This window comes from Leptosomus discolor, chromosome 1 (assembly GCF_034619465.1).
Source record: "Leptosomus discolor isolate bLepDis1 chromosome 1, bLepDis1.hap2, whole genome shotgun sequence".
Classification (NCBI taxonomy): Eukaryota; Metazoa; Chordata; class Aves; order Leptosomiformes; family Leptosomidae; genus Leptosomus; species Leptosomus discolor.
The window spans coordinates 143,631,090-143,647,223 of NC_141391.1; the positions used below are offsets into that span (position 1 = coordinate 143,631,090).

A 16,134-nucleotide genomic window follows, 5' to 3' on the forward strand; every position below is an offset into this window, starting at 1 on the left:
TACATTAGGAAGAATTTGTTCTGTTATTTTTTATTTGTGCTTTTTTTTGGTGAAGTTAGTGAAATGCGCTGAGCTGACCTCAGTGGTGACTAGCACCCAGATTCCATCCGATCCAACACTGACACTTAACTCGGGTGCCAAGTATCGAGCCTATTTGCACTTGCGTTTCTGTTCTTTTGAAGTTGATCATCTGATCATCCCAGTTATCGTGCTTTTGTTCACATTGTGGAGCAAACTTGGTGTGGATTCCTTTCAGATGACACTAAACAGAAAGGTATACCCTTGGAGCACACCTGACCCTCATGAGCCTTTAGTCCAAAGGACCAAACTAGAGCAAGTTTTAAGCAAAAGTCCCAGTAATGCGTAAAGTCTGGGTGCTGGGTCCTCAGCAGCATCCCTTTCTTGCTACAGATCTGTTCCTCTTGTACCATGCTGCAAACCAATAGAAACGTAGCCTTAGGCTCCCTCTGTAGTTAATGTGGAAAGAGGTGTTCTCTCAGAGAGTGATCAGACTGCATGTGCAATGATTTGCCTGCTGGAAACGCCTGCCTCTGTCAAACACAGAGGGAGCCAGAGGTAGCTAATCATCTTATTCTTATTTTGTTGCCTCAATGCGAAGTTTGATAGTGAGTGGGATGAATGTAGTCTTAGTTGTCTTGTATACCAAAGTCCGTATAGAGTGCTTTAGCAGTGTAGTGTGTGTATGTGTGTGTCTTCACCTTCCACATGGGCACAGATTTTGTTTATGTCCACTTTAGGACCATTTTGTACTCATAGGAAAGTGTGGAAAAATCCCACCATAAATGAAAGCTAGGCCCTAAGGTCACTGCTTGATGACTGGTCTGGTGCACACTGGACTTTTACAGTTTCCCTTTACCACTGTGCCTTTCTCTAGTCTAGAGTCCTGTGAATCTTTCAATCTCAAAACAAATCCGCTCTTCTTATAAGGCTGGTTTGATTTTAATCTGTTTAGCTCCTGGAAGCTGAAACCATGCGGCACATCTTCATGAATAATTACCTTCTGTGTAATGAAATCAGTGAAAGAGTGGTGCAGCACTTTGTACACTGCATTGAGACCCATGGCCGTCATGTGGAATACCTGCGTTTCCTGCAGACTATTGTGAAAGCAGATGGTAAATATGTGAAAAAATGCCAGGACATGGTAATGACAGAGGTAAGTGAAGGGTTCATATTTTAATCATTGGTGTGATGTCTTTTTAACGCATAAGTATTTTGAGGTTGCTTTTTCTGCTCTTGATACCAATGGGATATAATGGCATCATCGCTTTAGAATTTTAAATGGTATCACAAATAGTGAATATTTTAGCAGACGTTTTTGGGAGTTTAATCTAATTTTGTAAGGCCATCTGTATAACTACTAGAAAGAAAACATGAGTGTTAGCATGGTGATACAGAGATGTCTATTTGTAGATGATGTAGCATGGAAATCTCAAGAGTTACATAAACCTTCATTTTCCTGTACTGTAATTTAGGATCTCATTTACACACTAAATTTGCCATCATGTGGCATAGTTTTGCCATATAAGAGGCTCTTACCTCTATGGATTTGTCTAAATAGTGTTGTAGACCATTTGTTTTAGCACGTAACCATGTAACGGTTCTAGGTACTAGTTTCTGCTTTTGTTTGTTTTGTTCCAGAGCATTTCTGTGAGAGTCAGTAGAGCTACTCTACATTTAACTAGCTCGATTTGGAGTCTGACCAAATGCCACAGAATGGTTTGTGGACAAATCTTTACACCAATAAAATGACTAGGAAAATACCCAATTGACTTCTCTACAATTGGGATTTGATATATAGTGTACGTGATAAATGAAGCCTTCAACTTGCAGACACTTGTGCATTTAACTGTAATTATGTTAATAACAGTTCAATGAGATTAATAAGTGGGTAAAGTTGAGTACGGTGAAAAGTCCTGGTAGGATCAGAGTCCAAGGAACACTATACAAAGTACTTTTTTTTTTTTTTTTTGTTCTTTTCTGAAGAGAAATCTTCACAAAGAAAACAGAGATAAGCTCTAGTTGTGGTATGAATAAAACTAAACGCTGCTGAAATATTGTTCCACAGCAACAAAGAGGAAAAACTTCTAATTAAGAAAATAAAGCTTCAGCCTACATGGATAACCTTTAATGGAATCCACCTCAACCTTTTCAATTTGACGGAAGTGTTTTAACACACAACATCAATTACAAGCCTTTGATTTACATAATTCAAACAGTTCTTGTGCCTTTGTGCTTTTAGATTTTTTCCCCTTCCACCACAGCTTCTTGTAGGTTTTTACTTTCTCATCAAACAAAATTTTTAGATTTTTCTCAATTTAAATACATTTTGTTACTGACCTATAGTAGCACAAAGATAAATTGTAATATTACATTTTCAATCTGACTGCATGATGAAAACTGAAATGAGCTCAGATGTGACATTTACATCATGAGTCCTGCAGGAATTTTCTGGGGGGAGGGAACCACCCCTATTTTGATGAAAGAGAGTAAGATGATGATCTGTTTTAAAAAAAGCAGGAAATTACAGGTAAGTAGTTATGATTTGTTGGCAATGGATGCTAACAGTGAAATTCGAATGGCACTTGAATGGAAATCCAATATGAAGAGAACAGTGTAGCCAAATGGTTGGAACTTGCCATAGTGTAAGAACAGTTTCTCAATAGGGAACAGAGATGTACTTTGTGACCTTAAACAAATGGTGTAACTTCTTCTGTGCCTCCAGATGGGGCATGTAAACAATTTAGCACAAGACAAGATAGAGTATGTGCAGCATGCCTCAGCGAGTCCTGTGTTTGCTTTTAATCACAGGAAGTATATTGTACCTTATTCCTGTTTACTGGGAGTAAGGGATAAACTGATCATATTTACATGTTTTAGAAAGTAAATACAGATGAAGGAGCACCATTGCTAAAGACTACTTTCATAAAAGAAGTTGAACATTCCCGATCTGGCTTATTCACTTGTTCTCATATCCTTGGTTTTCATATCTATGGAGTGCTGGTAATCCTAGAGTCATAGCATGGTTTGGGTTGGAAGGGACCTTATTTAGTGCCAACGCCCCTGCCATGGGCAGGGACACCTCCCACCAGACCAGGTTGCTCCAAGCCCCATCCAGCCTGGCCTTGAACACTGCCAGGGAGAGGGCAGCCACAGCTTCTCTGGGCAACCTGTGCCAGTGTCTCACCACCCTCACAGTGAACAGCTTCTTCCTTACAGCTGACCTAAATCTATCCTCTTCCAGTTTAAACCGTTACCCCTTGTCCTATCACTGCACTCCTTGATCAAGAGTCCCTCCCCACCTTTCCTGTAGGCCCTGTTTAAGTACTGGAAAGCTGCTCTAAGGTCTTCCCAGAGCCTTCTCTTCTCCAGGCTGAAGAAGCCCAACTCTCTCAGCCTGTCCTCACAGGGGAGGTGCTCCAGTGCCCTCATTATCTTTGTGGCCCTCCTCTGGAGCTGCTCGAGCAGAGCTGGACGTGGCGCTCCAGGTGAGGTCTCACCATTTTACTGACCTGAAAGGTTCTTTAGGGAACTTTTTCTCATGACAAGCATACTTTGAGGTTCCTGGAAGAACAGTGCCTAACAGTGCAAACATTATTACAAAAGGGAAAGCAGAATTTACTTTTGAACAGATCAATGTGACAGCAGAGTTTTCTGTTATCTATAGTATTCTGGAGTGATACATCGCAGAGTGTTAGCAGCTGCTCTGATGCTGACCAACCTTCATTACACATCCATAGAGTTCTTAACTCATTGAAAATATACTGTAGTGGAAGAAAATGCTGCTGGGTTTTTTTTGGTTTGGTTTGGTTTTTTCCCATCACTGAGATCATGATGCTTAGTGAGAACTTTGACTAACGCTGGATACTTCTCTTACTTTTCTGCTTTTAAAGGGATGCAATTTTCTCTGCTTGGGCAAATGTTTGGATGCCCTTCGCAAATCACATTTAAAAGTGGATAACTTGGGGAAAGGGAATGACATCTTCTGTCCTTGCATTCATGATGATTATCTAGTCCCGCTTAGCTCTTCTTGTACCGAATGCAACATTGTCTGCTTTGGTTTGTGGTTCCTCACAGTCAGTATGTAGCAAGCATGCCATGCAGCATCATGTTTTGCAAGTTTCAGTATCTCCTGGTATTTTTTCCTCATTCATCAGCAATAGGTACCTGAAAGGATGAGGGGTCATTTTGACTTGATATGATAAAATATCAAGCAATATTGGTGGAGATTAGGTCTGGATTTGACAGAAGAGTGTAACTCTGGGGGAACCTGGAAAGAGTCATCTTCCCTCTCCTTTGTGCAAAATGTACACAAGTGGGAAATAAGTATGGGAATGTGGTGAACAACTTAATAGAAAGTGACAGAGCTTGTACCTTCCCAGAGAGCTCGGTGTGGATTTTTTAAAATTTATTTTGTACGTGAAATATCCTAAGAGCATAGCATTCCAGACATCAGTATTAAAAAGTTAAAATTAAAAATTTTCCAACATTCTGAATACTCATATTTCCCCTCCCCACGCTTTTTTGCCATTGAGTGCAATGAAATTAATGGTATCTGAGTCCCTGTACTGTCTCCTCCCTCCTTCCCAAGCACCTGTCCCTTTAAATACTTTTTTTCTGTACTGTGTATTGCCCAGAAAATGTCTGCTTTGAGAAGCCAGGAGTCGAAACATTTTAGAAAACCAAAGATAAATGAGAAGTAGCAATTGCAGGAAAGATGAATTCACAGTTCACTCCATCCAATTGTCAAAGTAAACATAAGCAAGAAGCAGGGAAAACAGTCAGAAAACTTGTAAATTCAAAATCTGAAATGTTGAAACCTTGGAAAATGTGATGAAAAGTTTTTTGTCTTTTCATTCTGGGAGACTAATTTTCATTCCTGCTCTTGCTACTTTCCCATTTCTCAATAGCTCCACTAACCTTTATTTCTACCCTTGAATTCAGTAAGCTTGGGTTTCATGTCACATGTAGACTTGGATGTGTCAAGTGCCTTATTCACAAAATATGTACAGCTGTTGTGCTGCCAAGGTGTATTCTGTACTAGGTTTATTGGAGCTTATTTTCACCTACATTGAGAGTGCATTATGCTTGAAAGGAAAGCGATGGAGAGAAGACAGGACAGTGGTCCTGTCCCAGCTATGCTCAAGCTCACAGAGCAGCGCTGGCTGTAGGTATGTTCAGTGTATGGGGGGAGTGTGTGCAAAACAGGGTTAAAGCAAAACTTTTCTGTGAGATCTAGTGAGATGGGGTTGCCAGCATCCACCTCTGCTCTGGATCCTCTTGAGATGAGCAATGCACTTGTAGCAAAATTAAATATTTATCACATACACTATTTTTCTGTTAAATGGAAATGCTGGCATGACACTGACAATGTCAAGACTCACCTGCCAAATTTGCATAGGTTGGGAAGAATCGTCCTTTGTTTCCAATCCTGAATAAGGGCACAGAAGAGGTTGGTTAAATTCTGGGTGAGCCACAGGCTTTTTTGTGAGGTAGTATGGAAGATTTAATCGCTCTGCACCTCAAGTCCCTGTCTATAAAACAAGGATAATAATGCATCTTGGCCTTACAATAGGAGGTGAGGGTAATTAATTAACTTCAAACAAACACTGAGATGGTAAGAATAATAAGGATGGCATACTGTCTTAGGTAAGCACAGAGCTACACAGAAATTAAACTTCAAATTCACCTTGCATTAGCTCACTCCTTGGTGAGTTATTCCAGATTTGCGCTTATGTAGATAAAAGCAGAAGTTTGCTTTGGATATTGTTTTGACAGGTGCATTTGGTAAGCCACATCAGAGTAATTTTGGGTTGGTTTTTTTTTTAGCTAGAGAGTGTTTACATATTTAAAAGTAGAACAAAATAAGAAATTAAGAAAATCATAGAATCATTTCGTTTGGAAGAGACCTTTAAGGTCATTGAGTCCAAAATGACTGCAGTGCAGTGTGCTTAAAACTTTGTGATATTTTTTTCAGTTGATAAACGGCGGTGAAGATGTGTTGATATTCTACAACGACAGAGCATCATTTCCAGTGCTACTCCAAATGATGTGTTCAGAGCGAGATCGAGCAGATGAGAGTGGACCCTTAGCGTATCACATCACTCTAGTGGAATTGCTAGCGGCTTGTACAGAAGGAAAGAATGTATACACAGAGATCAAGTGCAATTCACTCCTGCCACTGGATGATATAGTGAGAGTAGTGACCCATGATGACTGCATACCTGAGGTAAGATTCACTGAATGAGGAGGCAGATTTAACATTTTTAGAAACTCAGAAAATGTTTTGTGGTTTATAATATACTGACAAGTTGAGTATTTGCACAGAAAACAGGCTGGAAACAGGTGGTGTTTAAATGAGTAAGTGAGAGAGGATAGCCAGTATTTTCTTAAACAGAAAATTCCTCGTCCCTTATGCTGTGGTTGTCAGCTTTTTGGGGTAGACACCTTACTTTGTTTTCCTGGGTTTGTCCAGCCACTGTCAGACATTAATGCTGTGATAACTTCTGTCTGTAGCTGTGAAGACTCAGCTGAGTCGTTTGTCAAGCTAATGTTTGGTCAATGCCTGAATTTGTTGGAAATGATGGGTAACATTCTGACCATGCTGAAGTCAGTGGGAGTTTTGGGTGAAGTCTCCTTTTATTAGATTCAATTGCAGTCCAGCAAATGTTTTCATTCACTGCATATCGAAGCCAAATTCTGCAGCTATTAGCAGTCATGCTTCAGTAGGACTGTGATACCTGATGCTGATCAGAAGGGGAATGTTTGTTTGCACCAAACCTGATGTGATCAAAAGTCTTGGCAAGGAGCTTGCTCTGGCCCTGTGTATTTCTCGGACGGATTTCTGCAGTCTATCTGGTGGAAAAATGTGGCTTCTATCAACAGAACGGGGACCAGCAGGATTAAAGACTTTCTCCATGTTGTGAAAAAGTCCCCTTGTGATCAACTGATTCTTTTTTTCAGAAGAAAAATGTTTGCTTTACTCAAAAGTTCCTCCTAACATTAATTTCAACAGATGCTAATTTAAAAAAGCGCAAACAAATGAAACCTGAATGTCTGCCATGAGTTTTCTCCTGCCTGCATTAAACATATGCAACTATCTCTTCTCTGACAGCGACAAGAAATTTTCAGTGTATCTGCGTATGTTTACATTTACTCTATACATTTCATGCACTGGATATACATTTTTATGATGTGCACATGCAGACTTGTAATGTGAGAGAGGAGTGAGACTGCAGTCCTCCTGTTAAGCCTTGTGCTGCTGCTGCTGCAGTCCCAGTGCTGCACAACCTTTCTTTTCCACTTACATCCAAGTTACACCCATCCTGAATGCAAGCGCTGCGTTAGGATTGTGGGAATATAGTGATTGCAGTCCCACAGCAGACAACTGGCAAGTGCAGGAGTGTCCTGCGTTTTGATAGCTCTTGGGTTTGGAGCCAGGCCCTTGTAGTCTTAATATCATTTAAATATCAGATTTATTATTGGTTTGTTTTGTGGGGGTTTTGCTGTTAGAGTAAGAATGTTTTGCAAAACCTTTCTATTTTTCTGCATGTGATCTTTCAGCAAGTACATTAATGCATTTGTGCCATGCTTCTCCTTAAATCTTCAGAACTGCACATATGCATTATTACTGTTACTAGTGTTTGTTAGTACTTGAAGGATCATCTTTATTGTCCGGTATTTTTGCAGATTGAAGATGTTACGTGAATGGTTTTTACTGTTCCCATTTCATATTGTTTGTGTTTTTGCTGTTCCTGCAGGTGAAAATTGCCTATGTTAATTTTGTTAACCACTGTTACGTGGACACTGAAGTGGAAATGAAAGAAATCTATGCCAGTAACCATATTTGGAAGTTATTTGAGAACTTCCTTGTTGATATGGCAAGGGTAAGCTTCATGAGATGTTAACTAGTACAGTATAGTCATGGGTGGCGACTGAATTGGCAATAACTTTTTTTGGTGAACTTCTTTTATTAACTATTTTTTTTTCAAAGTTGACAGTAGAATAGGTGTGGGGTTTTTGTAACAAATGTCATTTCTATGCTATTTGTTATCATTTAACCTGCTAATTACTAGCAGTCTTCTCTTTCTAAAAGGGCATCTTGGAACCCATATTCCTTTCTCTTTTCTTTCAGAAAAATAAATTGGATGTATATACAGGGTTGAGTCTGTGTACGTCTCCTGGGAGCATGTGTTGCACGTCATTATGGTGGTGACTTAAAAAAACCACCCCACATCTATAATCTGGCTTTACTTTGTTGGTACAGTGAGGATTGGGGATCAAGAAGTTCTTTGGCTCGCGTTCCTTCTTTAATCTCACTTCGGCCTGTTTTTGTCTTTTATTCTACTGTCACTACATTCTCACCACTGATGTGAAAGGCAGGTGTAGAGCTATGGTCTTTCAGAATACTAATTCATATATAAACTATAAGCTGCTAGGTGGTGGGGCATAGTTAGTACTGTAGGCATTCAATTCCTGTGGACCTTAGTGAGCTTCATGGTGTCATTACTTGTTGAATTAAGCTTCAAGTCAGAAGTTGAATTAAGCTTCCGTTCCCTAGTATTTTGGAGGCAGAAAATGAGGGAAATCTTGTGACTTCCAGGAGGATAAAATACAATAGTAGAGCCATGTGGGGAAGCTAGTGTGACATAATGATTACAGCTTACATTACATATAATTTTCTAGGAGGTTAATGCTTCTTGTAAGAGCCTAATATTAATACCAACTAATGGAGTTGCTTTTTCTACTCAAGAAATAGAACCACAGGTTTTTGGCGGGTGGTGGACTGTATTTGGCCCTTGATGCTGGACAGTATTTTGGAGATGTTATAGAGCATGTTGTCATAGTGCATGCTTATCTTTTCCCAGTCCACGGTCTGTTACATTTTACGATCCTTAAGTTCTCATTCCTTGCATTCTTAATTTTGTTGAAAAAAAGAAAGAAAGGCAAAAGAATCTCAATTCAGTCCTGCAGTGGACATTTACCCTAAAGTAATAGTGTGCCACAAAATGAGAGAATTATGGCTGAAAGAAGAATGAGTGCAAAGACTTGTGTTCTACGATAGGCACTGGGACCTGGTCATGTCTCTGTGAAATGGCAAACTTATAAGTGGTTGGGGGGGTCATCTTTTTTTTTTTTTTTTTCCTTGGAAAAATTTAAGGCATGGATGTTTGTGCTCTCTTTTTTTGGTGGTAGCCATTTTCAGCAGTAATGAGACCTCTACAAACCCTGTTTTCCTGATGTTTGTCTTGTCTCTGTGTGTTCTACAGTGGAAGCCCTTCTGGGCAAACCAAGCTTATTGGAAAATTAAGATCAGAAACCTCCTTGGAGGGGGATTCTGATTTTTGACCTTGCTGGTTTTACCCCCAGAAGTATTTTCTCCTGTTTAATTCCCTTTCTAGGTTGCCCTTTCCTGATGTGTCCTGACCCTGATCCTCTAGACCGACTACCCTTCCTAGCCCTTGAAGTGACCAGGTTTTTTTGTCCTTGGGCTAGAAGCAGACATGTAGAAAGAGGGCTCTGTCCACAGTTTCTTTCATGAGCCTGGAGACAAACTGCACTGTGCCAAACGGTGTAGGCTTGTCCTGATGCTAGTGACCACTGAGCTTGTTTTCACATACCTTTCTCATAAGAGAAATTAGACTCCAGGTCTTCAGAGGTAAAGAGTGAGTGTATTATTAATGCTGTACTTTGTGTGCGTGTGCTGTTGACACCTAATGGCAAAATGCACGTTTATTTTGTTCTCCTGCAGAGCCCTCAGGGCAGATGACTAATTAGTCTTTTTAATTTCTTGGTCAATGGCTAAAAGAACTAAAAGATCATGTCAGAAGTGCTCTGGCCTGTCCTGCCCTTCAGCCAGATCCCTGAGGGTAGCCGTATTTTCCAGGTTATTGAGAGTATTTGTTTAGGTTTGGTTTTCTGGGGACCAGACAGAGCCCGTGTGTTATAAATACATCAGCGTTATGTAGCTATCAGGACAGTTAGGATGCTGTCAGCCTCATGAAAGATGTTACAATAGCTTTCAAAGCATTTAGAAAAAGAGCCCTTTGATCCTCTGTGTTCCAGTAAGCTAAAAGGGATGCTTTTGCGTGGGGGAAGGGGAAATGCTTTTCTTTTAGCTACTACAAATGCCTGTCAGTGGGTGAGTTTGTGAGTGTTGAGCCTGAGTCTGTTGTTAGAGAGCACTAAGGTGAAAGATGGAGAGTATTATCCTCAGGTTGGATTCCTTCCTTTTTTATAAAAAAAAATCCAACTGTAAGCAATTTTGTAAATCTGTTTCCGGATTGAGGAAGGAAATATTTAGTCCCCAACTGTCATTCTCTTTCAACAACGTGATACATTGCAAAGCAGGCATGAGGCGGATTCATGTATAAATTCAGTTTGCCAAAAGCAGTCATGCTTTCAAAGACACCCTGTTTCTACAGTTTCTGCCAACCTACTTTCTCCCGGTGTATGACTAAAAGCGTTGCACTAAGCAAAGTGGGTGCTGCTGAAGGAAAGGCTTCCCTTTCCTGCGTGTGGCCCAGCCTGTAAGGCAGCAGCTGTAGTCTGAGCAGGATTAAAGAAAGAGCCAGGATCTGACAGCTGTAAAGTCATCCTGGCTTTCTCTGCAGAATTTTTGAAGTATTATTCATGTGAGTTTCGGTCCCAAAGCCTCTTAAGGGGTTTTTAAACACTGCTTTTTCAATCCTCATCTCCATTTCATGCATTTCAAGTTTTTTCTTCCATGGGGGAAACATCTTCCAGTACCCAAAGGGCAGAGGGATAAGAACAAATCAGAGGATTTCTGAACTCCTTCTGCGCTGGGAATTTTTCAGGCTGGTGTTGGAGCAGAGTGGCATCCCCACACATGCCTCTGCTTTTTTTAGGCAAACGAAGGGGAAAGCTTAAAAGTGTTTTGGAATTTAGTTTTGGCAATTTCTGAATTCACCGTGCTAGCACTGCAGAGCTCCCTGTCTTCCCATTGCGATTGCAAGTGCTGTGCCTCAGAGCTACTGGTTCCAGCCAAAATTGGCATGCAGATTAATTAAAAGCAGAAAGACTTCAAGAGGTTTTTGGTTCTATGATTTTATTTTTTCTTAAAGTTTTGGTTATTAATTGAATCTTTTACCTCCATGAGGACTGGGGGTGGTGTCATTCTTTTCCCAAAACCGAAGGGCTGAAGAGTTCGCTGTTTCAATTTAGCCACATTTGTTTCTCTGACTGAAATCTTTCCTTTCCTGGCGCGATAAAAAAAATGCACTATGTGGGGGCATGACTTGTTTATCTGACACATTTTAGAAAAGCAGACAAGCAAAGCTCCTCAAGATGCCTCATTCCTGTAGGTCTCAAGTTATCTTTGGTTATTCCTCTGCCTACCATATGACAATGCTTGTGTGTTAAAATGCTTTTGTGTTCCCATGAGCTGTATCTTCCCCTGAACACGGGTGCTTTTGGATATCATGTCAGTAACTTTCCTTAAAACACTCCTGGTGAAATTGTTGTAGTGTGGAAGTGTGACAGTGGCAGTGTGTAATTAGAGAGCATGTTTGCCCTGTGTGAGATTCAGGTACTGTGGATAATCTTTCTGCTTCTGTCACCAACTTTTCTCTGTGACCTTAAGCAATTCACTAGCCTTCTCTGGATTTCAGTTCCCCATCAATAAAGCGATGTAATGGTAAGTATGTACCACTCAGGTTCATGATTGTGTGTTAAGAGCTCAGATAGTAATGAGTCTATATACAAAATAAATTCTGCTTTCGCTTAGATTGCCTAGAACATTACAGTAGTCTGTGGCTTGCACAGGTGAAAGAGGGAACAGCTTTGCCTTTTAATTTCTTGTTAAACATGACTAGAACTGTTTATTTAAAAGCTGTTAAAGAGGTAGTATGACTACAGTCTGTACTCTGTCCATTCATGTGTTTCTCACCATGTTTGGCTCTTTGTAGACTCCTTTTAGTACTGTGTGCACTGACATATGCAAAGTCAACATGACTCTCTCTAGATGTTCACAAGTGTTGAAAAGGAATAAAAGAAATATTGAAAGATGCAATCCACCCCAGTCATTTTGTCCTTTCTTTAAGCATGACATCTTTACGCAGCAACAAACTTCTAGTGTTGTACCAAAGGGTGTCTTCAGGAATCTTTTGTACAAATCTTCCCACATCCTCCCACTATTTAATCATCCTTCTGTGCTCCAGAGTTGTCCCAGTACCATCCATTCTCTTCTTTCATTGTTTTTAGCTTGCCTTTTTTATCTACCCCATGTGACTTTCCTAAGTAATGCTGCCTGTCTTACAATCCTAAAGGCTGTTGGGATTGACTGTGCTATTTCCTTTCTTTCCCTCCTTTTTTAACATTTTTCCTGCAAATGAGCTTCACCTTTGCCACCCATTTGTAGTGACTGATTGTAGAGAGAAGTTAAACATTACATGAAATCTTTCTAACCTAAGGTGTTTATGTCTCATCTGTCTCTAAAACCTCTTCCCACCAGTGCCACAATGGGAGGAAAGGCCCATTTTCTTCCTGAATCTGTCTAAATGTGTAAGTGACATGCAATGTGCTGATTTAGGGGGATCTTTTCTCACAGTGTGGGAAAGAATAGACAGCGAACCAGAAACAGGTAGTTCAGAAGAAAGGGGTATTCAAAAGACAACGTGGACCTCCAAGAAGAAAGATAAGCTATCACAAATACAGCTTGAACTCTAAGATAGTTATCTCTGACAGATTTTGTAAAAAATAATTTGTTTTGTATTAAGAAGAAATATTACATGTGTTGTAATAAATATAAAATATTGACGCTTGCTTATTTAAAAGAACTAAATCTCATTGTTTCTGCCTTCCCTGTAGGTTTGTAACACAACCACGGATCGTAAACATGCAGACACATCTCTGGAGAAATATGTCACTGAGCCTGTAATGAACATTGTGAGTGGTTTCTTCAATTCACCCTTTTCAGATAATAGCACCAGCCTTCAGGTAAGGAAAAGAGATAGAGACAAACACGTAATGCAGACCGTTAATGAGAATGCTGTATTTTTACATCCTCCTCTAATTTCTCTGTCCCCTCGCATGCCACTGGCTAGCAGCTTAATTCCTCTCTAAAACAGTTACTCTTAATTTTTATCACTTACAGCTCTGAACCAGTAGACAGCTCAATATGGTCAGATTTACTCCTGGCTCTTGTCAATGCATTGGAGGGGATATCCTTGAAGAATAATGGTCTATCTTTGTATTTGTATGAGAAAAATGCTGTGTCCTATGACAAAAGGGACACATACCTGAGAACGGGGAAGACTCCTCTGTTCTTCTGGTCTGTACTGTTTGCTAGGTATCATTGGTCATCTGAGGAAAAATTGCATGATTTGACCTTTTTAGAGGTGCAGCATTGATTTCTGTTCCCTCCAGTCCTGAAAAGCAAAGATAATTTAATGGAGTTGTAACTTGAGTCTGCAAGTTAACCCCCCTTGCATGTGATTTACATTGTGTCAAACCCTAGGGCAGTTGTGAGGAGATTCTGAACGGTAAAATTCCATGTTTATCATTTTGTTTTCAGACACACCAGCCTGTTTTTATTCAGCTGCTGCAGTCTGCTTTTAGAATTTACAACTGTACTTGGCCAAACCCAACGCAGAAAGCCTCAGTGGAGTCATGTATCAAGACTTTGGCTGAAGTGGGTAGGTGCCAGGTTTCACTTTCATTATTGTTCTCTTGTGTTTTAAGGTCAGAATTACTTGAGGTTGAACAGGTTTAATTTGAGTCTACCTGAAATTGTGACAGTGGTGATTTCAGAAATCCCACTTTCTGAGTCTAAATTCTTCCTCTTTTTTTATAAACCATTCAAATCTGTCCTGTCAAATAGGGTTGCTAGGTGAAACCTGTAGGTCAGAGAGATGAGTTGCTAAGTGAGTGATGGTTGAACTTTACCTCAAGCAAGTTCTAATATTAAAACACAACATAAGCTATGAGAAAACCTGGGTGTTTCTAATTGTGCTGGGCTACATTTGCACAAGCTGTTGTAAGCAGTGATGCATAGCAATTGTGCGTCAGAGAACACCCATCATTCTTCCCCTCAGTTCCTGGGAGATGCATTTGTTGTTGTCAGCGATGCTCGTGGGCTTGTTCAGGTTGTGTCCCATGAGGGAGCTGGGGATGGAAACCACAATTGTATCACTCCATAGCTTCTCCACAGGTCCTCACCAACAGGCCCACTCAGTTATTGTGTTATACAGTTAGCTTTGTCAGGGGAATATTGCCTTGCACTGGCTTCAAGACCAAATTTGCTCCTCAGGGCAGCTAATCAGTTATGTGTTTTCAAATAAATTCAAATACCATGTTAAAGTAGAAGATTTAAAACTTCTTATCCTAAAATAAAAAAAGATTTTTCACCTGTACATAGCTAGGACTGGCAAAAGTTCATTCCTAAGATAAATTTCTGTGAATACAATTTTAAAGTCATATCAGAAAAAAAGATTATTCAATACAGTTTCTAAAAGTCAGTCATCCTGATTACTTGTACAATAAAGTTCTGCTCAGTGTGACTGAAAACTGAGTAGAAGCGCAGATATGTAGAAACTAGCTAAATACTATTGTTGATGCAATTTTTAAAAAGCTTTAATAAATAATGATAAAACAGTATGAGAGGGTCCTTTAACCATCTGCAGCATCTGTGGCATTGTAACATTCAGCTCTAAATTTAGATTGTGGAATAGCTTTACAGGGGTATAATTTAATATTTTAGCCAAAACATCTCATTAACATTTTGTGTGAATAAGAATAAGCAGTTACCTAAAAATGTAGCAACCTTCAATTGTTTTATTTTTTTGTGCAAATGATTTAATTATGGATCCATCTGGCAAGAGAACTTTAGAAGTTGAAGACATTTTATTTCGTTCATGCTATAGCTACTACAGTCTCAAATAAAGCTCTAGCCCTACAAATCCCTGTTTGTGTGTTTAACACTTACATCCCTGCTCTTCTCTGGCAGTTCTGGAAAGTCATTAGTAAATTACTTCCTTAGGGAGTCTGGGGAAAGGGGGACGAAATAGAGCAGGTGAGAGTATTTTTGAGTCTGAGCGTGCCCTATTTGTGCTTCTAGACAGCTTGGTGTTTTCATTTCTGTAGAGATATGCCTAAAATCAAATTCTAGCTCAGAGATGTTGCTGTCCTATCTCACTGAGATGAGGGTATTGAAGACACCTGAGCATAGTGCGAAGACAGCCAAGCTGAACTCATCCCCACAGCAGCCTGACAGGGAAAGCATGGGTCACCTTAATGGGCTGGCAGATCCAGCTTCTTGGCCAGGTGTGCCAGCATGTGAACGGGCTGGTGGTCTTTGGGAGGTAATCTTCTGTGTGCCTTTTGTTCCTGGGGAAGCCAAGGGGAAAGCCCAAATGCAAAGTGTGGCTGATGTCCGTAGTTTTCTTCAGATATGTGACTTTGTTCCCTGTTGGATGACTTTAATTTCTCCCTCTGCTGTAGTCTTTTCCTTCATTCCTTTTTCTGTTTTGTGGAGCTGCTTTACAGTTGTTTTTTTATAAGTATGCTCTTGTGCTGTCCTGTGGGTCCAACCTTCTTGCTGCTCTGGCTTCCCACCCATGAGACCCCAGCCATGCCTTGGGTGCTCTCAGGCGTGGCAGAGTGGAGCTGAGCTGCCAGTGAAGGGCATCATCCCTTGTCCTCTTTTGGGACTTCCCTGCAGTGGCAGCAGGGCAGGGAGGCTGCGCATCACCTGGGGGTGCCGTGGGCCTGGCAGCCCCAGAGCTGCCCTCAAAAGTATGCGTTAGCATGCACATTGCCAATTTCCTTGTCCATATCATAATAACTGTTTAAGGACTCATCACTAATATCGGTATCAAGCATGGTAAAATTGTTTTGTTAGCAAATTGCCACGCATTTTTATTTGGTGTTTTATTGTGACAGTGCAGAAGGGGAGTATAAGTGAACAGGTGAGGGGGATTTCCCCAAAGAGCAAGTTAGCCGGAGAAGCGAAAGCAGAGTTTTTTAACAAACGCCACTGTGCAAAAGTGGCTGGCTAGTGGAGATTTCAGCCACCGGTGATACTCAGTATTTTCAGGCATGGTGCCAAACGTGCCTTGCCTGGGTTAATTGAGTAAGCCTCCTCTGCTCTGCTGCAAG

General features: G+C 40.4%; 1 protein-coding gene across 1 annotated transcript in view; it reads left to right on the forward strand.

The window, feature by feature from the left end:
* The window catches only part of ITPR2 (inositol 1,4,5-trisphosphate receptor type 2), a 262,967-nt gene that overhangs the window by 121,686 nt on the left and 125,147 nt on the right, over positions 1-16,134 (forward strand). Inside the window, exons 30-34 of the mRNA XM_086466499.1 lie at positions 974-1,174; positions 5,996-6,247; positions 7,779-7,904; positions 12,847-12,975; positions 13,553-13,673. Coding sequence (XP_086322625.1) covers positions 974-1,174; positions 5,996-6,247; positions 7,779-7,904; positions 12,847-12,975; positions 13,553-13,673 — 829 coding nt within the window. The remainder of the gene's footprint in view (positions 1-973; positions 1,175-5,995; positions 6,248-7,778; positions 7,905-12,846; positions 12,976-13,552; positions 13,674-16,134) is intronic.